The sequence below is a fragment of the Neoarius graeffei genome, chromosome 17 (genome assembly GCF_027579695.1).
Source record: "Neoarius graeffei isolate fNeoGra1 chromosome 17, fNeoGra1.pri, whole genome shotgun sequence".
NCBI classification, from domain to species: Eukaryota; Metazoa; Chordata; class Actinopteri; order Siluriformes; family Ariidae; genus Neoarius; species Neoarius graeffei.
This window is the reverse complement of record NC_083585.1, coordinates 28,167,095-28,190,102: the sequence shown is the minus strand read 5'-3', so window position 1 is coordinate 28,190,102 and position 23,008 is coordinate 28,167,095. Positions and strand designations below refer to the sequence as shown.

At 41.3% G+C, this 23,008-nt stretch overlaps 1 protein-coding gene across 5 annotated transcripts in view; it reads right to left on the bottom strand.

Moving 5' to 3' along the window:
* myo18ab (myosin XVIIIA b) overlaps positions 1-23,008 on the bottom strand; it is a 257,442-nt gene that overhangs the window by 16,220 nt on the left and 218,214 nt on the right. For all 5 annotated transcript variants that reach the window (XM_060943952.1, XM_060943953.1, XM_060943949.1 and 2 more), the window contains 9 exons: positions 22,601-22,724; positions 17,603-17,803; positions 15,551-15,661; positions 9,408-9,512; positions 7,545-7,691; positions 7,344-7,457; positions 4,909-5,025; positions 1,875-1,958; positions 804-941 (listed from right to left, as the gene is read on the bottom strand). In XM_060943952.1, coding sequence (XP_060799935.1) covers positions 804-941; positions 1,875-1,958; positions 4,909-5,025; positions 7,344-7,457; positions 7,545-7,691; positions 9,408-9,512; positions 15,551-15,661; positions 17,603-17,803; positions 22,601-22,724 — 1,141 coding nt within the window. The remainder of the gene's footprint in view (positions 1-803; positions 942-1,874; positions 1,959-4,908; positions 5,026-7,343; positions 7,458-7,544; positions 7,692-9,407; positions 9,513-15,550; positions 15,662-17,602; positions 17,804-22,600; positions 22,725-23,008) is intronic.

The following is a 23,008-nucleotide window of genomic DNA, read 5'->3' as shown; positions in this document are numbered from 1 at the left end:
AAGAACAGCAGAACCATTAAAACACATAAGTCAATAGGTATTGGCTTTCTTTTCTAATGCGTGCACTTTTAAATAAAAAACAAACAAACAAAGATCTCATCTCATTATCTCTAGCCGCTTTATCCTGTTCTACAGGGTCGCAGGCAAGCTGGAGCCTATCCCAGCTGACTACGGGCGAGAGGCGGGGTACACCCTGGACAAGCCGCCAGGTCATCACAGGGCTGACACATAGACACAGACAACCATTCACACTCACATTCACACCTACGCTCAATTTAGAGTCACCAGTTAACCTAACCTGCATGTCTTTGGACTGTGGGGGAAACCGGAGCACCCGGAGGAAACCCACGCGGACACGGGGAGAACATGCAAACTCCGCACAGAAAGGCCCTCGCCGGCCACGGGGCTCGAACCCGGACCTTCTTGCTGTGAGGCGACGGCGCTAACCACTACACCACCGTGCCGCCCCAAACAAACATGAAGTTGCCAATAAGTATTTTTTTTTCTGGCTGGAAACTAACTCGATAGAAACTAAAGAACAACTCAATTTCTGGCCTAAAATTATAATGTCTTAATCAGATTTACTGAGATCTGGTTATGGCTTTAATCTGGTAACTTAAACGACAACATTTTAGCTGTTATATAACTGTATACTGACACACTTTCCACAGCTAAAAGTAACGCAGCTGAAATGTTGTGCAGCCTGAGTTTTTGGTCTTTTCGACTGTAGGCTATACGCAAACTAATCTTACCTAACACAAAAACAAGGTCACACAAACAGAGCACTTGTCCTGCCCACTCACCTCCAGACGTTTCACCTGTGTCTTCTCAAACTCAAGTTTGGTCTCGGTCTCACGGATCTTGGCCTCTTGCCTGCTGACCAGAGATTTGTCCACCATAGACTGTTCTTGAAACTCCAACTGACTCTGCAGTGCCGTGAGCTGCCGGAGTACACGCAAAGTGAGATTAGTGACACAAGGACACGTAAACACAGACCCAGATAAACTGTGGACTACAAAATTCATCTGCATTCTGCTGTGGGATCTGTACTGAATTATGAAACTTCCAGAGGTGGTTGTTGTTCTTGGCTGAAAGGAGTCATAATTTGTCGATAGAGAATCGCCACAGGATGTATTACTGGTGGCCCTCTTTAAAAGTGCTCCATTGGCCTGGCTCAGCATACCGCATTGGAGTCTTAATTGCCAACCTCTTGAATCCATTATTCAAAAGCCCTCTTGGCACTTCTGTTTTCCATCTCTGAGCGTGCTCTCATTTATTTTCAAAGAGGTGAAGAATTTTGCAGCTGAGAATAATGACTGCTCAGATATTGACTTTTGAGCCAGGCTCGGAGCTGTTGTTTTGTTGAACTGAACTTTAGATGAAAACGAAGATGAAAACAGAAGCAACTTTGTATGCCCTTGAGTTGCTGACACCTTTGGGTTTGAGGCATTAAATATTTTTCCACAAAGCCAATGGAATGAAATCGTGCAGCTGATAGTTCAGCTGCTCTGGCCTGTTTATCCGCATATCTGTGAGTCGGGAGTAAGCACCAGATTAGCTGACTGAAACAGCAAGGGTAATTGCTGAGCGACATGATCTGATCCTTATCTATGGCTTGTTGCTTTTTGGAGCGGAGGGAGACACTGATCTCTAGTGTCCTGACCTTATTGCCGCAGGAGTTTTTGAGAATAGAGCAAGCTTACTTGTTACACTTGTAAGTCAGGAGCTTAGAGAGACCTTAAGTTTTACAAAAGGAGTTCATCCCTAATCGAGGCAGGCTCATTCTCCATTTAACTTTTCATGTTGCATGCTAAAAATACAAACAAATCTCTAATAACGCAACAGACACATAGCTTCTCTGTCTTTGGACTTACCTTCTCCTGGACTTCCTGTTTCTCCTTCATAGCGTCCTCTAGCTGCGTCTGGAGCTCGCTGACCTGTGCCAGGCTCTGAGAGGACTGTACAACAGGAAAGAAGAGTCAGTCACTCACAATATCCCGCCTAAGTCAATGTGAAAAATCCTATAAAACCATTAGTGCATACGCTATACTGTATCATCAGCCTTAGTAGATGTAAAAAAAAAAAAAAAACACAGCATTATTTCATTTAAAATTTTGATTCATGGGTGGCACGGTGGTGTAGTGGTTAGCGCTGTCGCCTCACAGCAAGAAGGTCCTGGGTTCGAGCCCCGTGGCCGGCGAGGGCCTTTCTGTGCGGAGTTTGCATGTTCTCCCCGTGTCTGCGTGGGTTTCCTCCGGGTGCTCCGGTTTCCCCCACAGTCCAAAGACATGCAGGTTAGGTTAACTGGTGACTCTAAATCAACCGTAGGTGTGAATGTGAGTGTGAATGGTTGTCTGTGTCTATGTGTCAGCCCTGTGATGACCTGGCGACTTGTCCAGGGTGTACCCCGCCTTTCGCCCGTAGTCAGCTGGGATAGGCTCCAGCTTGCCTGCGGCCCTGTAGAAGGATAAAGCGGCTAGAGATAATGAGAATGAGATGAGATTTTGATTCATTTTATTTAGGAAAGCCAAATTTCTAGATATTACTGGAAAGTCTGGGAGGTCCTCCCACTTTCACAGGAACACGGAGTTTGATTTTTAGTGCAATTTACGGCAGACTGTGTTTTTATGTAAAGTATAAAAAAAATAACGTGCTAAACAGTCCCATATGCAACAAATGAGAAACAACTGTTTAAGTAGAAACAACTTTCAAGCAATTTATTTTATTTAAGCCTAGGTCACAACCGGACGTACGATTTTTTTGGCCGTGCAATTTTTGGCGTTTCCCAAATCGCTGCGTTTTTTTTTTTGTTCACGGAGAAAGACGCGCGTTGGCCGTAAGTTTGTCTTGCAACCTGAAAAAAACGTAAGCGCCCGTAGAGTTTGTTTGACATGACAACGAACCTCTGCGGCCGGTCTACGGCTTGAAAATCAGCACGTCACACGCACGCTCTCGTGCGTTTCATGCGCGCCCTCCGTGCGTTTCTTGCGTTTTTTGCATGTAGACCGGCCGTAGGAGCACGTACTGTACGGCCGGTTGTGACCGAGGCTTTATACAGTACATAATTCAATCTAATCCATTCCTGAACTCCAGTTCCTTATCCACATCATTCGAGTTCATACCAGTGCCCGATGGTGTGTGGAACTTCCCGGCAAGTGTCTATCTAATGTGACTGAGCAAGCTAGGGAACTGTCTTTCAAAACAACTGTCTTTGGCAAATTACAGAACTACTGACTTTAGTTGACAATAATAGCGATCAAAGAACATTTTGTGTCATTTACCGTCATTTTTAGGTTTGTTATACACTGTATTGCTACAAATTCACTATCAGAATCTACTACAAAGCTGAGACTCAGTGCTACTGCGAGTGCAAATGTACAAAAACAAACAAACAAACAAACGGTGCACCTTCTATTCCTATTTGTATTTGTATCTAATCGAACACATTTTCTGTTCCTTCCTAATAATTATTCATATTCTTTCCATAGTGTTTATAATTTCATGGTCAGAAACAATGAGATTGCAACTGGTTGCACTATATTAATTTCACTTATATGTATGATATACCTACTTATACATACTGCCACGGACTGTACGAAAGCCAACTAAAAGTGGAAATGATGGAGCAGAGAAGGTGGGAAAGTGACATGAAGGAAGGCTGGATATCCAGACTCAGCCCCTTACCATAAAAATATACTGCATCTACAATATGCAAAAGCATTGACTAAATAAAACAAGAGCACAATATCCCCCGCTGGCAACTATTCCATAACTCTGGTAAAATGGGACTGAAATGAACGAAATTACAATAATGCATATTACCGACATATAACAAAGAATCCTGTCAAGTATCGTGACATTCCTCCAAAAATTGTGAGAGGAGTTGATTTCAGAAGGTGAGCGCCCTTCCTGGGACGGACGGAAGGAAGGAATGAAGGAAGGGCATCACCATAACATAGTCTCCCTTCCGGCCTTTCGGCCAGCGGGGGATAAAAATTGTGAGGGAAGTTGATTTCGGAAAGCGAGCACACCTTGATGAAATTGCCAAAGTACAAGTTTGTTAATAATCAAGGGCAGAACTTTGGTAAAAATTGCCCAAATTAAACGAAATTTCAATATGCGTATAACTGTCATATAACAAAGCTTTTTGCCAAGTTTGGTGAAATTCCTCCACAAATTGTGAGAGGAGTTGATTTCAGAAGAACATACACCCTCATGAAACTGTCAAAGTACAAGTTATTTAATCAAGGGCCAAAACTCTGGTCAAATTTTCACAAACGAAATTAAATCGCAATATGCGTAATACCGTCATATAACAAGGCCTTTTGCCAAGCTTCGAGAAATTCCTCCAAAAATTTTGAGAGGAGTTGATGTCAGAAGGCAAGCACACCTCCATGAAATTGTAAAAGTACAAGGTTGTTAATGCGACCAAATTGAACAAAATAATATGTGTACTACCGACATACAACAATGCCTTTTACTAGGTTTGGTGAAATTCCTCCATACACAGCAGTAAATTATAATAGACTGGGAAATGATAGCATGTGAGCTAAGCAAATATTCAGAAACAGCTTCAAATAGAGCAAAACTGCTGCAAAACATTTTGTGACTCAGATTTTTTTTTTTTTTTCGTTCCAGGAACTCTTCTTCCTTAGAAACACAGCACTGAAGAGACTGAAGTCCAATTTTCTGAAGAGCACCACTGTAATGACAAGCTTTCACAAAATAACAAACCTAAAAATAATTCTGTACAGAATTGCCATTGGCTGATGCTGTTTCTGAGAAACTGAAAGCTAGTGGAAGAGTGTCAGGTTGTATACACACCATCGTGCTTCCAATGTACTGGTGCAGATGAAGGAAGCAGTGGTGTCATGGGTCCAGAGAGAAAAGAAGGGGGGAAATAGTTACCTGGGCAACAGCTGCTTTGTGCTTCTTCATGAGCTCGTTCATGTCCTCCTGGTCTTCCTCCATGCGCGACTGCAGGTCGTTCTTCTCCCGCTGCACACGGCTCAGTTGTTCCTCCAACTGGGAGAGACAGCAGGCAGAAAGCAGCACAGCAGATCAGTATTCACAAACTGTGCTTGAATTTTGCTTTGCATAAAAAATATCGAGGGCGCCTCTCAAAAGAGAAAATTTGTCATTGTTTCAAGCAGGTGCCTCAAGGCTTTGATGAAGTTGGTAATTTTTGTGTGTATGTGTGCACTTGCTTTCTCTCACACAAAATCCCATCATAATTCAGAAACACAAGCGCCATACACAATAATCACTTTTACTATTACAAGCTACAGCTGGCACTTCTCAACTTGCTTTCCCTGGGAGTGTCAGAGGTTTAATTCCGTTCAATAATAATTACTTGTACGATACAGTAAAGCAATCTCTGAAGAATAAGAGCTGGGTTTATTAATAGGGCATGAAAATGTGGATATCAGAGAAAGTGAACGAATTCATTAACAGAGAAGTGGGAAATGAAATGGAGTTTAGAACCAGTCTGTGTAGCTGTAGAGCTTTTGATCGTACTCGCATGTTACAAAAACGGACAAAGATACTGTAGCTAATGGCCTGAATCACTTTCCTTTCAAACAGCCCTATAATATGAGGCTTTCATTACAGTTTATTGTACAATATGTATGCTAATTGTGGTCATTACACACTGTAAAACGGACAGTAACTTGTGCTTTGTAAATTACATTTCAAATAGTCGGACATCTGCACTTTCAGCAGAAGTCTACAATCACGCTTCCTTTTGTTTGCTGGGAAAAAAACCCCCGACAGTAAACGTTTTTAAAACGACAAAGGGGCTTTTGAGCATGCAGTAGAATGAATCATAAATCACATCTTTATAAAAATGTGAACACATCAGCAGGGAGCTATTCAATATGCCTGTTATTTCTAAATTCCTCCCGTATCCGTTTCCTTTCGTTCTATAATCCTCTTAGCAAACGGAAATGGATGGAAAACAAGTTAACGACATACAAAACGATCTTTAACATACACTTTCAACACCCAGAGCCAACAAACTGAGGATGTCTTCAGCTTCCCAGTCATTTCCTCTACCCGCTCTGACAGGCACAAGTCAGCATATGGGCTTCTTCCTCATTCAGTTCTCACCTCCAGTACACACGGTCTGAAAAACTCTGCTGATTCCCAAATATATCTGGCCAATGTGTATTTGCTCAGTCTTGACAAAACCAATCTCTGCTGGGTCATGAAAGATGGGAGTCTGTACTGCAGAATGAATTACACTCATAAGTATTAGACGGGCTTGTTATCACCATGTGACAACACTGAAATTAAACGGTAACTGGAGACAATAATAGATTAGTATACGGGTTCATCTCAATGGCTGCTGGATCACAGAGCTTTGCCTCAGTATATCTGCATGTATAGTTGACCGGTAATCTCAGTAGTGTTTCACAAGGGTCTAGTTCTATTTTATTTCTGCAAGCCATTAAAAATAGAATGAATACTGTGGGAATTCAATTTCGAACCTCGCCGTGCTGTTTTAAACGGACCTTTAAATGTCGCCATTTCATTCCAGTATTTACTCCACTATTCCTCCAAAGCCGAGAATACATCTCGGTCTGCATCTACAGGAGAGCATCTATACGCTGCCACAAAACATTAAAGGATACTGCACATACACCACAGAGTAACACACTATGGTACCACACTCAACTGTGCCGTTTTCACAGATAAAACGACTCAATTTGACACCCAATCAGACAGTTTTTCGCTCCACAGGAGCTGTAAACGGAAAACAGAATAATAAAGATTGGGCCCAAAACGATGTGTGTAAAATCACAACCATTCATCTCTCTTCCAATACCTCTTTCCAACCTGCTGCTGTGTGAACTCAATTATAAATCCTCCTTTCAGGCTGCAGAAGTGGCGGCTTATGACAGCGTTATTAAAGAGTAAATGTATTTCAGGATGATATGTCTTGTTCAAATTAGAGAAGGAATCGGAAACATGTAATTATGGGGAGAAATCATTTCCCTGCTGTAAATTATTGAACCGATATCCTGATGGACACTGCTGATTTTCTGGATTTGTGAGCGCTTTCTCTAATGCTTCATTTCCAATACATTAATTTGAGAAAATTTTCTTTTCGATTCACATTAATAATATCGTTTTTAGAAGCCCTGACTGTTCCCAAAGTTGTGCTCATTTTTTGATCCTGCATTCTTTAGATGCTTTTTGTTTTTGGCCCATTTGAAAAGACCTGGTACTTGCCTTATAACCTCATGCACAATACCGTCTTCCTTGGCAACCTAAACACATTTTAATTAGGTTTCGTCCTCAGAACTTTTACTGTCCCTCTTTACTGATCTGCCCACACTCACAGCCTGCTTGGTTTTGGAGATGTCATCCATCTGAACATGAAGGTCCTCGATTTCCACCTCCATGGCCTTGCGGGCCTTGACTGCAGCAGCACAGGTGAACTCTGACTCCTCCAGCTGGAAAACACACACACACACAGTCAGTCCTGGGACCCACAGCACTGGATGCACAGCCTGCAACTGATGATGGAACAGTGTCCACACCTGGTTTTTCAGCTGGGCAATCTCCCTCTTGCTAGGTGCGTTGTTCTTCAGGTGGTCCAGCATGATCTGGGCATCAGCCAGAAGGGCTTTGGTGCGTTTTAGATCTTTCCTGAGGCGCTTTTCTGTCTCTATATCTCTGTGGCTAACCTGGGAAACAGAACAACAAATAACAGCAGAAGACCCAGCAGTTATTCTGCTTCTCGCAGCACTTGTATAAATTTTGAGACAACTAAAATCAAGAGCACAGGTGTGTTCAAATTCGGCAAACTGAAGTGAATGTTCCAGGTGAAGAGATTTTCTTTGAACTTTTAAATTTGAACTTTTTTTTAGATCAGCATACTCTGATGACATGAATCCTCTTGCCTACTAATAACAACCAAAGTTTCATTTCAAAATAGAGGTCTGCGCGAGACAGAATTTTCAGTCCCGCTCCCACCCGCTCCCGCATTGTGCAGTCCCGCTCCCGCAAAGAATCATGATTTTCAGTCCCGCTCCCGCCCGCGCCTGCCATATTTTGTCCAGCTCCCGCCCGCAAATCCCGCATGATGCAGACATTCACGTTATTTCTCATGAAAGTTCTTGTCATTGGCTTGGGGAATTAAACATGCTGAACTTAGCTGAGCTCTCCACTGACCGATCCTTCACCTAGCGCACGTAGCGAGGGTGCGCGTTGCCAGGCGGCATGCGCAGCTCAGGCTTTACAGAGATACCCAACACACCTACCAAAATCTACAGTGGATATTAAGAATATTGTACATTGCACATAGCTTATATGTCACTCCTCACATTTACATTCTAGGAAATACAAGTAGGCCTATAAGAAATTAATATTATTTAAAGACACAGCGTGATGGTGCCCCGCCCCCTACTTTGAGTGGATTTGAGCATAAATATCTACAGCTCACAACACTTATCACAACAAGCAAAGGGCAGCTGATTTCCCTCTGCGTCGTACACGAGTGAGAACGACTTCCAAATGTCTGATTTCAGGACTCTTGACTTTTTAACGGTAAATGTACCTCTTTTTAAAGCAGCACTTACTTCTGAAGCACTGTGAGCTTCACTAGAGGAGCTCTGCTCTTCTGGCATGATCGGAGATCTCAAACACGGAAGAGCGGAAAGGAATCGGAAACGTACGCGAGATTAGACCACATCCGCAAATTTAGGCATCTTAAAATGTTTTTATTAATGCCAAATAAAATATCCAGCACAAATTATATATGATAAACATAAATTAATAATTTATAAATTTTATTTTAAACACGTTTTTAGTTAGCGGGACTACAGCTTATCACCTCTCCCGCCCGTGCCCGCATTGTGCACTCCCCCTCCCGCCCGCAATGAGCTTTCAAAATTTGTCCCGTGCCGCACTGCTTTGCGTCGGGTCCCGCGGGAGTGCAGGGCTCTATTTCAAAACTTAAATATCGAATGCTTTAGCTGTATGTGATGTACACGAGCTAGCCTAAACTAACCACCACAGGGAGCAATACTCAAGCTTAGCTAACACTAAGAATCAATAACGACAGCATACAAAAAAAGGAGACTTCTTCTGAAAGCATGTAACTATCAGTTAGATAAGTTAACTATTTGAATTATCGTAAGAAGATTAAATAAAATTGAAGGCCGACATATATTTTCTATGATAACTCCCATCTCCCCAAATCCAGCATCCATGTTTGTTCGCTGAGAATTCTCTCCTCAGACCGTTCGTATGTGTTTGGAAACGTTCGCAATGAACTCGACGTAAACAAGAAACTGTTTTAAAACGTTTATGAATCTCACCGTGCTGCAGGAAGTAAAGAGAAAGAGGGAGATAAAGAAAGACAAGTGGAAATAAAAATGTTTGTATATGCTGTTTTATACCTGGTCTTGTGCGGTCAGCAGCTTGGCCTCCAGCTCTCTTCGATCCCTAAGGACCTTCTGTTTATCTTCATACTCCTCCTCCAACTGGACCTCCATCTGCTTCAGCTACACACCCACACACCCGGCAAAAATAGATGAGCAACAATCAGAATGCATTGTAATTATCAAAGAAAAATTCAGCAGTGATATAATCTAATGTAGGGGTGCAACTCATGAATATAGTCTGTAGAGGTTTTCTGGGTATTATTTTTAACCCTGCTTTCACCTGGAAATTTCCTGATGATGACACACACTACAAAATGATGGCAAGAGCAAAGCAAGGAAGCCACTTAGGCATCATAGCAGCACATCAGAATACAACAAATAACGTGTTCTGGTGTTACATTTGTTAAAACTAAATATGGGCACCAATGGGCAAAAACACAGTATCTGTACAAAGACAACCACAATTATTAATTAGCCAAGAATGTTTTCAGATTCATGGAATTTGTTTTGGGAAAGAAATGCAAAGGAAAAAAAAAGGAATCTGTGTTTGCACGCTCTCGTTTCCTCCCCAACACACAGAACAATGGAGAGGACAATGCAAGAAAGCACACAGTGCTTGGCACTAATTCAGTATGTGCGGGGTTTTTTTTAATTATTTTTTTTAAGCAGAGATGTGAAAACAGAGGATGACTGAAATTTTTTTCCTGTCCTTTTTTTTGGGGGGGTGGGGGGGGGGGGTTATGTCTGAAAGGCTTATAGTGCATGGTTTAAAATCAAATTTCTAAAAAAAAAAAGGTTGAGACACTGTAAAATACAAATAAAAACAGAACAATGATTTTGTAAATGTTTAAGTGGAGAAATTTATGAAAAATACGTGCTCCTTTTGAATTTGATGCCGGCAACACTTTTCAAAAAAGTTGGGACAGGGGCATGTTTGCCACTGTGTTGCATCACCTCTACTTTTAACAACACTCTAAACATTTAGCTAAAACGTGAACTGACGAGACCAGCTGCTGTAGTTTTGAACGAGAAATGTTGTCCCATTCTTGCCTGACATACAATTTTAGTTGCTCAACAGTTCAGGGTCTCCTTTGTTGTATTTGGCACTTCATAATGCACCAAATGTTTTAAATGAGAGACAGGTTTGGACTGCAGGCAGGCCAGTTTAGCACCTGGACTCTTAATACGGAGCCATGTAGTTGTAATACATGCAGAATGTGGTTTGTCTTGCTGAAATAAGCACAGCCTTCCCCCAAAAATATTGTGTCTGGATGGCAGCATGTTGCTCCAAAACCTGTATATACAGTCATGTGAAAAAGAAAGTACACCCTCTTTCAAGGCTAGGTTTTAAGTGTCAGGACATTAAAAAAATCATTTGGTCCTTACCAGGTCTTAAATTTAGGGAAATACAACCTCAGATTACCAATAGCACATGACAAATTCACCTGTCATTATTTATTTAACACAAAGTAAGCCAAAAATGCAGTAGCAGTGTGTGAAAAATTAAGTACACCCTTACTGCTTCCATAGAAATTATGAAGGCAATTAGCAGCCAGGTAGCCTGGGAAATCCCATGCTGCTTTGCACAATCGTTCCGATCTGAAAAGACAGCATGGAAACTATGGTCTAAAGGCTCACCTGAGTTAGGGAGCCAATCAGAGAGTGGGGAGGGGTGGAAAGACGGTGACACGTACTACCCGACAAACGGAAGCTTGTAGTTTATTTGGGACTGTTTACGGATCACATTTAACATGGCAGCGAGCGATACGAACCAAACTTTCGATCAAGCTTTAGACACTGTTCTGAATAGTTTAGAGCGAAAGTTTGTTTTAAAAAAAGAACAGCGTTTGGCGTTACAGTCTTTCTTCGCCTCTTCATCTTCTTCGTCGCTCTAACTACGTCACCGGGTACAACTGCCATGATTGGTCATGGGCTACGTATACGCCAAATGATAGACATTCGCAACGTCCAATAAACGGCCGTTGACAATCGTAAACCACACCTCCCCTACGAGAAATTCAATAGGCGGATTCCAGACCATATTTCACTTGTGATATGGTCTGGTGTTAACCAGACTAGCAGCCAGGTACTGATCAAACGAATTTGATAATTAGTCATCAGCAAATTTGGCCATCCCTTAAAAAAGCAGAAGTTTTGGCAGTTGGTTGGTCTGGAGCACTCAGGTCTATGTTAACACAATGCCAAGGAAGAAAGACATCAGCAATGATCTTAGAGAAGCAATTGTTGCTGCACATCAGTCTGGGAAGGGTCATTAGGTCATTTCCAAATAATTTGAAATCCATCTTTCTACTATGAGAAAGATTATTCAGATGCAGAAAACATTCAAGACAGTTGCCAATCTTCCCAGGAGTGGACGTCCCAGCAAATTTACTCCAAGGTCAGACTGTGCAATGCTCAGAGAAATTGCAAAAAATCCAAGAACTACATCTAGGACTCTACAGGCCACAGTTAGCATGTTAAATGTTAAAGTTCATGAAAGTACAATTAGAAAAAGACTGCGCAAGTATGGCTTGTTTGGAAGGGTTGCCAGAAGAAAGCCTCTTCTATCTAAAAAGAATGTGGCAGCACGGCTTAGGTTTGCAAAGATGCATCTGAACAAGCTACAAGCCTTCTGGAACCCTGCCCTTTGGACAGATGAGACCAAAGTGGAAATGTTTGGCCATAAGGCACAGTGGCATGTTTGGTGAAAACCAAACACAGCATATCAGCACAAACACCTCATACCAACCATCAAGTACGGTGGTGGAGGGGTGATAATTTGGGCTTGTTTTGAAGCCACAGGGCCTGGGCACCTTGCAGTCATTGAGGTAACCATGAACTCCTCTGTATACCAAAGTATTCTAGAGGCAAATGTGAGGCCATCTGTCCAACAGCTAAAGCTTGGCCGCAATTGGGTCATGCAACAGGACAACGATCCCAAGCACACAAGCAAACCTACAGCAGAATGGCTGTAAAAGAAAAGAATCAAGGTGTTGGAATGGTCAAGTCAAAGTCTAGACCTCAACCCAATTGAAATGCTGTGGCGGGACCTTAAAAGAGCTGTGCATAAACAAACATCCTCAAACATGAAGCAATGTTGTAAAGAAGAGAGGGCAAAAATTCCTCGACAATGATGTGAGAGACTGATAAAATCATACAGAAAATGACTGCTTCAAGTTATTGCTTGCAAAAGGTGGTTCTACAAGCTATTGAATCATGGGGTGTACTTACTTTTCACACATGGATTCTGCATTTTCACTTAATTATTGTTAAATAAATAATGACATGGTGGAATCTGTCGTGTGTTGGTTTACACCCAAGGTTAGATTTGCATAATTTTAGGACCTGGTAAGGATCAGATGATTTTTATGTCAACTTGATTGGTAAAACCATGTAACTGGAAGAGGGTGTACTTTCTTTTTCACATGACTGTATATCATTCAACATTAATGAGACCTTCCCAGATGTGCAACCTACCCACGCCATGTGCACTAATGCAACCTCATACCATCACAGATGCTGGCTTTTGAACTATACACTGATGACAAGCCAGATGGTCCCACTCCTCTTTAGCCTGGAGGATGCGGTGTCCACGATTTCCATTTATGCATTTGTGGATGCAGTAAAGAACTGTTCACAGATGATGGTTTTCGGAAGTGTTTGAGCCCATGCAGTGATTTCCACGACTGAATCGGGTCTATTTTTAATGCAGTGTCGCCTGAGGACCCGAAGATCACAGCATCCAATGTTGATTTCCGGCCTTGTCCCTTGCATACAGAGATTTCTCCAGATTCTCTGAATCTTTTAATGATATTATGTATTATTGATGATGTGATCCCTAAATTCTTTGCAATTTTACATTGAGGAACGTTATTCTTAAATTGTTGCACTGTTTGCCCAGAGCAGTGGACCCCTCTCCATCTTTACTTCTGAGACTCCGCCTCTCTTGGATGCTCTTAGACCCAATCATGTTACTGACCTGTTGCCAATTAACCATTTTTTTTAAAACATTACAAGTCTTTTGTTGCCCCGTCCCAACTTTTTTTTTTTAAATGTGTTGTTGACATTAAATTCAAATGAACATACAACCCCAATTCCAAAAAAGTTGGGACAAAGTACAAATTGTAAATAAAAACGGAATGCAATAATTTACAAATCTCAAAAACTGATATTGTATTCATAATAGAACATAGACAACATATCAAATGTTGAAAGTGAGACATTTTGAAATTTCATGCCAAATATTGGCTCATTTGAAATTTCATGACAGCAACACATCTCAAAAAAGTTGGGACAGGGGCAATAAGAGGCTGGAAAAGTTAAAGGTACAAAAAAGGAACAGCTGGAGGACCAAATTGCAACTCATTAGGTCAACTGGCGTCATTAACATGACTGGGTATAAAAAGAGCATCTTGGTGTGGCAGCGGCTCTCAGAAGTAAAGATGGGAAGAGGATCACCAATCCCCCTAATTCTGCGCCGACAAATAGTGGAGCAATATCAGAAAGGAGTTCGACAGTGTAAAATTGCAAAGAGTTTGAACATATCATCATCTACAGTGCATAATATCATCAAAAGATTCAGAGAATCTGGAAGAATCTCTGTGCGTAAGGGTCAAGGCCGGAAAACCATACTGGGTGCCCATGATCTTCGGGCGCTTAGAAGGCACTGCATTACATACAGGCATGCTTCTGTGTTGGAAATCACAAAATGGGCTAATTATTTCCAGAGAACATTATCTGTGAACACAATTCACCGTGCCATCCGCCGTTGCCAGCTAAAACTCTATAGTTCAAAGAAGAAGCCGTATCTAAACATGATCCAGAAGCGCAGACGTCTTCTCTGGGCCAAGGCTCATTTAAAATGGACTGTGGCAAAGTGGAAAACTGTTCTGTGGTCAGACGAATCAAAATTTGAAGTTCTTTATGGAAATCAGGGACGCCGTGTCATTCGGACTAAAGAGGAGAAGGACGACCCAAGTTGTTATCAGCGCTCAGTTCAGAAGCCTGCATCTCTGATGGTATGGGGTTGCATTAGTGTGTGTGGCATGGGCAGCTTACACATCTGGAAAGACACCATCAATGCTGAAAGGTATATCCAGGTTCTAGAGCAACATATGCTCCCATCCAGACGACGTCTCTTTCAGGGAAGACCTTGCATTTTCCAACATGACAATGCCAAACCACATACTGCATCAATTACAGCATCATGGCTGCGTAGAAGAAGGGTCCGGGTACTGAACTGGCCAGTCCAGATCTTTCACCCATAGAAAACATTTGGCGCATCATAAAACGGAAGATACGACAAAAAAAGACCTAAGACAGTTGAGCAACTAGAATCCTACATTAGACAAGAATGGGTTAACATTCCTATCCCTAAACTTGAGCAACTTTTCTCCTCAGTCCCCAGACATTTACAGAGTGTTGTAAAGAGAAAAGGGGATGTCTCAGAGATGTCTCCGTTTTTATTTACAATTTGTACTTTGTCCCAACTTTTTTGGAATCGGGGTTGTATATGTTTTCAAAAGACAATAAAATTTCTCAGTTTCAACATGTGTTTTTGTCCCATTTTCCATGACAGAGTTTCAATGCTTTGCAAGTTACACATTCTGGTTTTATGTGCATTTTACACAGCATCCCAACTTTTTTGGAAATGGGGTTGAATGTGGATTTTTTTTGCAAAATAACCATTAGAAGTACCAGCACCGTCACCTGGAAAAGGCTACGGTCATCAGTCATTTAAAACTCTACACTAAGTATCAAAGTACAGTAACTGCTTAGTTGAAAGAAGCAGCTCAAGAAGAATAGCTGTTTTGAAACACCTGTTTCAATCCTCATAAAATCACCCACAGCCTTGTGACCCACAGATAACCTGAATATTAGCATGAAGATTGTACTTTGTCATTATATTCCAGATTGTACCTTGTTTAATTCATTTTGCATGAGAGCACTACTGTATTTTTTCCCTTTATAGTGTGTTGAACCAGATGGGCATTTATCAGGAATCCTAGGCACTTCCAATAATGTATACATAATTAAGGCATTGGAAACAAACCGAGTTACTTTCACTGATCCGAAACAAAGATTTTTTTCCCCCCAGTTATAATGATGAAGTGGGGATATGAGTAGATACACCCAAGTGTGAAAGGAAACGGTCTTACCTTCTTACTACATGACTGTCTGATCTCCTCCACCTCATCATCTTTGCTCTCGATCTCTTTAGAGTGCGTGTGTCTCAGCCTCTCCATTTCCATCTCTAAACGTAGCTTGGCCTGCATGAACACACCATAGCACATCACTACATGCCAGTCTACACATTCCTGTGGCATGTGTTGATGCCAAACAATATGAACCAAGTAGGTATTACATTTCAGTGTTTAAAAAAAAAAAAAATGCTGACTGTGTACTATCTGGATGAATATATCAACATATTTGCATGTCATGTTGCAATTGGGCACTCATTATTCAAGGAATGAATACATTACAGCTCATTATGCACATTTGAAACTTTATATGTTAAAAAACCCTCTGTAATTTTCTTCTGGTCCCAAGAAGTATTGTTAATAAATAATAATTAAAATAAGTTAGTGAGGATTGCAGTGAATTTCTGTCGGTTATTTCCGTGACCACTCGGTGCGTGACGTCATTTCAGCCAGACAAATCGCTTGAGTCGAGTCCACTTACATGTGTTTTCATTGCTGTTCGGCTTGAGTGCAGACGTGCGGTCAGGAATTTCCAAAGAAAAACCCATGCCTTGTTGTTGTGCAGTGAACTCTAACAACAAGACCGGTTCAGGAAGTTGTTTTTACCTTTTTCCAAAAGAGGCAGAGAGAGTGGATTGTGTGCACGAAGTGAGAGGGTTGGCAGCCGGGTAAATATGCCTAGTCTGGCTAACGCGACTTCAAAGCTCTGCGAGCATTTGGTCTGGCAAAGATATTAAGCCCAACCGTTTCCCAAAGTGTGTGGTTGACCCGCCTCCCTGAAATGCTTCAGTTTGCTACTGGTCGAAGCCAGAAAAGGCTGTGACGAAGCTTAAACCAATCACATCACTCTTTCCTCTGACGTATGTGACGCGACGGGGCTAACTGGTAGATTAAACTCTTACCGAAGCCGGTCGGGAGCAAGGCGAAAACGTCCTTCCTTTCAATAAATACCTCCAGGGCTGCTCTTTGCTCCGTTTTCAATGAGAACTTGCTCCATGTTCGTAATGTTTCTAGTGAATGAAGTGCTTCCGGCATAGATTCTGTAAACAATCTATGGCTTCCGGTCGCAGTTCTACTACGTCAGTGCCTTGAACACGCCTCTACCCAGGGCCGTTGGAGATGCTCAAAGTTGATTGGCTCCCGATTTTTCGGGAGCTTGGAAGAGCTGTAGATAGCTTGCCTGGCCAGACTAAGCTCGCAACAGGCCCTCGTGTTGCGTCACACTTAGGATGGGCGGGCCCAGGCTAAAATACGCCGCTCTGTGCTCCGATCACTTCGAGGAGGATTCGTTTTTGAAGAATCCCCAACTGTTGGAGAGTTTAGGTGTCAGTGTTGAACAGAGAAGGCTCAAACCTGACGCTGTTCCAACAAAATTCGAGCACAAAAGCAAGCGGTCAAAGAAGAAATGGACCAGCAATGCTCAAGCAAAAAGGAGAAGACTGGAGATAAACATTTTTACCTTTGCTTGCAATTTTTCAAGTAAAGAATCCTGAGGGATCCTGTACAATCATTGTGTAAATGAGACAAAAGGGATAGCTTGTCATGGCTATGCCAGCATGCTACTGACTAACATGATAAACGTCTGTGTGCGTGTGTGTATATGTATGTTCGAACGCAAGTGTTCCTGATGAAGTGGCCACTAAGCTGAAGTTAACTGGTCACCGCTAAAATGATACCTGCGGGCATGCTAACATGCTAATGGTTCACATGCCATTTGCATGCTAAATGTATGTGCGTGTTTATACAGACACACGTCTTCCTAATAATGTGGCCATGGCCCTGTCCACACGGCAACGGATTCAGGTGACTCCGATACAATTGCTTATCGTTTAGGTCTGGCGTCCACATGGCACCGGCGTTTTGGGTGCCCAAAACGCAATCTTTTTGAGAATGGGTTCTTCACCTCCGACCGTTGCCTATGACCTTTAAACAAGAGTTGCATTCTTGAAGTGTGTCATGTAAATGAATCTATTCCCTTCAGGAAGCTGCAACGAGTTTGTGTTTACATACCTGCTCCAACATTTGAATACTGCCTGCTTGCTCATCCAGTTCCTCCTCCTGATCTTTGACTTTTGCCTCCAAGTCACGGAGCTGCTTTTTGACCTTGGCTAGTGAGGCCTCATCCTTTGACTCCTGAGAGTTCAGATCCTGCAGCTCAGCCTCCATCTGCTCCAGCTTCAGATTGAGAGCACACATTTCCAGATCTTTGTCCTGAGTGAAAATATAACCAGTGTTAGGTTATTACAGTTCTCATTGTGATCTGCACTCAACCCCACACAGAACTTACTGCTGATGCATGTAACGTTTTACATTCAAGATTCCTTACCTAACATGATTTAACACCTTAGTTAACCATGAACTTCAGTATTAATGCACCATAAACAAAACACTGTAACTGACACTTGTATAACGTTATTTTTCAATAATAAACCAATTTAGCCAAATAATCAGCACATGCATTAACCAATGTTCACACTTTCAACTAATACAAGTAGAACTCCGCCTCCAATAACTGTATCCCTTCTTGTTATTAATTTATATGCCTCAAATACCCTTAAAATATACCTTGACCATGTCTGGATCCATGCTAAACTGTAATCAGTTCTTCTGGTGGTAGCAAGGATATACTAGTGCATCTCAAACAATTAGAATAAGTTTGAAAAGGTTTTCTTTTTTCATAATTTAATTCAAAAAGGTAAACTTTCACATGTTCTATATTCATTAAACGTAAAGTGAAATATTTAGAGCCTTTTTTGTTTTAATTCTGATGATTATGGCTTATATCTCATGAAAATAAGAAATTCAGGATCTCTAATTATTAGAATATTTCCGAAGATCAATTAAAAAGGATTTACAATACAGAAATGTCCAGCTTCTGAAAAGTATGTTCATTTACACACTCAATACTTGGTCGGGGCTGTAGGGATGGATTGCCATGCCCATAACCATAGTAACCATTTTTGAAACACACCAATCCCTGTACTCGACGCCATGTTCTAGCTCCGCCCATTCTTCTGACTCCCTGCAACGGTACTGGATACAGAGACGATACCGGATACCAAATACAGTGACGTCACGACTGCTTTAAACCAGTGGCGGAACCGAAATTCTTTCTCTCTGGCAGTGGATTCCACACATGAAAGAGAAACCGATGCATCAGTGCTACAGAAGGACAAGAACAAAGAACGAGCTATTGATACCGGACCTTTAGCCAAAGTTCAATGTATTTGATCTTCGCATAGTTGTAATAATAACTGAACCGGTTAGTTACTGCAGCCCACGCAAGTATTTCAAAGAGAAAAGGCGACCGGATCCCTTTTCCCTTTTTCAACGTCGACAAACTATAAACAAGATTCCTTCCAGATCATCGGACGACCAACGGGACACTGAAGATCTTCAGCTGTCGAGCTAAAAGTGAAAGGAACCACTGCTTTCTCCCGAGATCTGCGCCCCGCGCTGTCTTCAGATATGGAAGGTGCACTTTCAATCCCTAACAAGAGCGATCTCAAGTAAGGCTGGCATCTGGGCAATTGTTAGTCTTAGTTGTGGCTAGTTAATGTGAAGAGTGTTGTTTATTTGAATTAATTTATGGTTTAAATGTACACATTTTGATTCACATGAAAGTCAGTCTTAGACCGCGTGTTGTTTGATTTACTTTGTTTACTATCTGTATTTAGTTAGATCGTGCATGCATTCTCTCTCTCTCTCTCTCTTTTGTAACTCCCTCCGTCGTACTCCATTCCTCAACATTGGAATTTCAGAAGTAGCTAAGGGTTGAGCAGAATTTGGGTTTAAGGCCTAGCCGAGACTAGGTTAAACTACAGATTCCTTTGTTCTTCTTTTCCACGCGCTCTCCTGTGTTGACCCTCCCCCTCTGGGCGCAGCCTGGCACGGCTCGCGCATTCCATTCGCATTCCATACACACACCACACCTACTCATACACACACACACCCCCCCATAAACACGTGATTTCCCCATCACATTTTAACATCCACTTGCCCCTACACTCTAACACTGGCATATAGTACAATACTGAATTGTTCCTTGGCTGCTATTGTTGCTATATCTGATCAGTATTAGTTTGCTAATTCATGTCAGCTATTTCAATAAATGGTATCTTTGGAATAAACTGTGTCCTGTTTATTGCTACAACATCCACTGAATGCCAACCTCTGCCAACCAAGTATTCTAATTGCCTTCACTCATTTGGTTGTTATATGAATGTTATAGATCTAGAGTAAACATATTACATTTGAGCTACAATAAACTATAGCAACATCACCACCAAGTTATTCCAGTGATTTTAACAGTTTAGCTATAAACTATTAGACACTTGAATTAATGATTAATGAATTTATGAGACTGATCCCTTTTTACATGAGACTGATTTGATAAGCCTCTTGCACCTACAGGGCTCCTTTACCACGAATTACTGCATCAATGCAGCATGGCATGGAGGTGATCAGCCTGTGGCACTGCTGAGGTGTTACTGAAGCCCAGGCTGCTTTGATAGCGGCCTTCAGCTCATCTGTATTTTTGGGTTGGGTGTTTCTCTTGACAATAGCCAATAGATTCTCGATGGGGTTCAGGGCAGGCAAGTTGGCTGGCCAATCAAACACAGTAATGTCATGGTCAGCGAACCATTTGGTAGTAGTTTTGGCACTGTGGGCAGGTGCTAAGTCCTGCTGGAAAAGGAACTCGGCATCTCCATAAAGCTTGTCAGCAGATGGAAGCATGAAGTGCTCTACAATCTCCCGGTAGATGGCTGCGTTGACTTTGGACTTGATAAAACACAGTGTACCAACACCAGCAGATGACATGGCACCCCAAATCATCACAGACAGTGGAAACTTCACACTGGACTTCAACCACCTTGGATTCTGTGCTTCTCCACTCTTCCTCCAGACTCTAGGACCTTGATTTTTAAATGAAATGCAAAATGTACTTTTATCTGAAAAGAGAGCTTTGGACCACTGTGGAACAGTCCAGTTCTTTCTTTCCTTGGTCCAGGTAAGATGCTTCCGATGTGTCTGGTTCAGGAGTGGCTTGATATTAGGAACGCAACAGTTCTTGCCCCTTTCCCGAAGACGTCTGTGTGTGGTGGCTCTTGATGCACTAACACCAGCCTCAGTCCACTCCTTGTGAAGCTCTTCCATTTCTTGAATCAACTTTTCTTGACAATCCTGTTAAGGCTGAGGTCATCCCTGTTGCTTGTGCACCTTTTCCAGTCAGCCTTTTCAGCAATGTCCTTCTGTGGCTTACCCTCCTTGTGGAGGGTGTCAATGATTGATTGTCTTCTGGACAACTGTCAAGTCAGCAGCCTTCCCCATGATTGTGGTTATGTGTACTGAATGAGACTGAGAGATACACGGTATTTATACTGTTTTACTCAAACCTGTAATGAAAAATACTCCAATATTTTGAGATTAAAAAAAAAAATTGTGCTGTAGGCCATAATTATCAAAATTAAAATAGAAAAATGATTGAAACATTTTAGTTTATGTGTAATGAGTCTAGAATATTTTAAATTTTCACTTTCTTAAATAATTGAAGGAAAATATTTAACTTTTTCACAATATTCTAATTGTTTGAGGTGCACTAGTACAAATCCTACATTAAATCACTTATTCCAAGAAATGCAGAAACAAAGAAACTAGTGGTAGAAGCATAATAATTAAGCCTACGATGGCCAGTATGAACCACCAGCTTGTTTAACATGTTTGCAGTTGTTAAATTGAGCCTGAAAAGCGAGTTGATATATTCACACATTCAGTAAGTTCAGTAATACATCAACATTTAGGAACACACTATAATTTTTTTAAATAATTTAGGACTTTCTAAGCAAGCACTGAATAAGCAATTCAATGGTGCTTTATTTCATTAACATTTAAACAGACTTCACTTGATACGCGTTTTAAGTTGCATTATTTCTGGTATATTAATCCTCATCCTACCGACTGGGGCCCGATTGGACCCCAGAGGGTATTTTTCATATGCCACACAATTATTATTCGCACAATTTTTTATTTTATTTTATGACTTTGTCAGACTATGTCAGGTTGTTCCAATACATCATTTTATTTCAGGTTTCTAATTGTTATGCGGCAATAATAAACAATATTCCTTTGGGGTCCGATCGGACCCCAGTCAGGAATGTGAATTTGTCAACATTTTTGATGCATATATCATCCTGATTTTTTTTTTTTACAGTGAATAATGGCAAACAATAGAAGATTGGCAAGTTACACTGCTGCTCAAGCCCCAAGAGCTATCCTAGAGGTAGATGATGGGTCTGATTTAGAGGTTTCAGACCTATCAGATGCAGAAGAGGATTATATTTCAGAACAGTCAGAATACAGTGACACTGAATCCGTAGACCCAGGAAATGGAGAACAAGTTAATGCTAACCAGCTTCCTCAACCCAACCCAGACGGACCCCAGTCAGTAAACCTTGTACAGAGCATAGATTCTGTGTTCAGAAAGGTTTATTTTCATATAACATTCTTGCATATGCTTATATTTTTTCCACATTTAGACTCTGTCTGACACAAATACCGGTACAACTCCATTTGAATTTCAGGTAATTCAGTTACAAAAAAAAAAAAAATCGGCAAAATATCTCAAACCGTGCCTATTTTTTTTTTTAGAGTAGTATGTGCCGATTATAGCTTAGTTAGAGTAGATAAACTGTTAATAATGAGCATTTTTTATTGTAATCCTGTTTGGTTTTAATTAATAAAATAAGTTCTCACTAAAAATGTTGTCATTACTACTTATTGAAAAAATTCACATTTTGTAATTGGGGTCCAAACGGACCCCAGTCGGTAAGATTTGTATGTAAAATATGTCAGTAGGATGAGGGTTAATGCTGAAAGCATATAGATTGTCAATGTTAAACTAAATGCAGTAAAAATGGTCTGTAAAGGGAACCTTAATGTTATGCCAGAAGTAATAGCTGCGTATCGCATATTAAGAGACGTGAAAGCAGAAGATGAGAAGTTGCTGACCTCCAATTGTTGTCGGAGGCCGAATACTTCTCCAGTCAGTATGTCTTTCTCCCGGCTCAGCTTCTCACGCTGACTTCTCTCTTTCTGCACCTCCTCTTGGGCCTGACTCTGCTCAGAGTCAAACCTGTGCACAAACACACACAGACCCCACATTTTCTTTTTGCCCATTCAGGCAATAACATACCAATAATATAGAACATCAAAACCTTCAAGAAGTTCTGGGACTGGAATAAATACGAGTAGGGTGGGATCAGATAATAGATAAAGTCTGTCCAACATTTAAAGTCATCAGTGGAAAAGATAAAAAGAAAACATGACAATTTAAGCAATGAGTTGCACAGCTACCGCAGCACTACTGCAACATTCACTTATGTAATTTAATATTTCCCTAACAATTTGGCCTTGAAC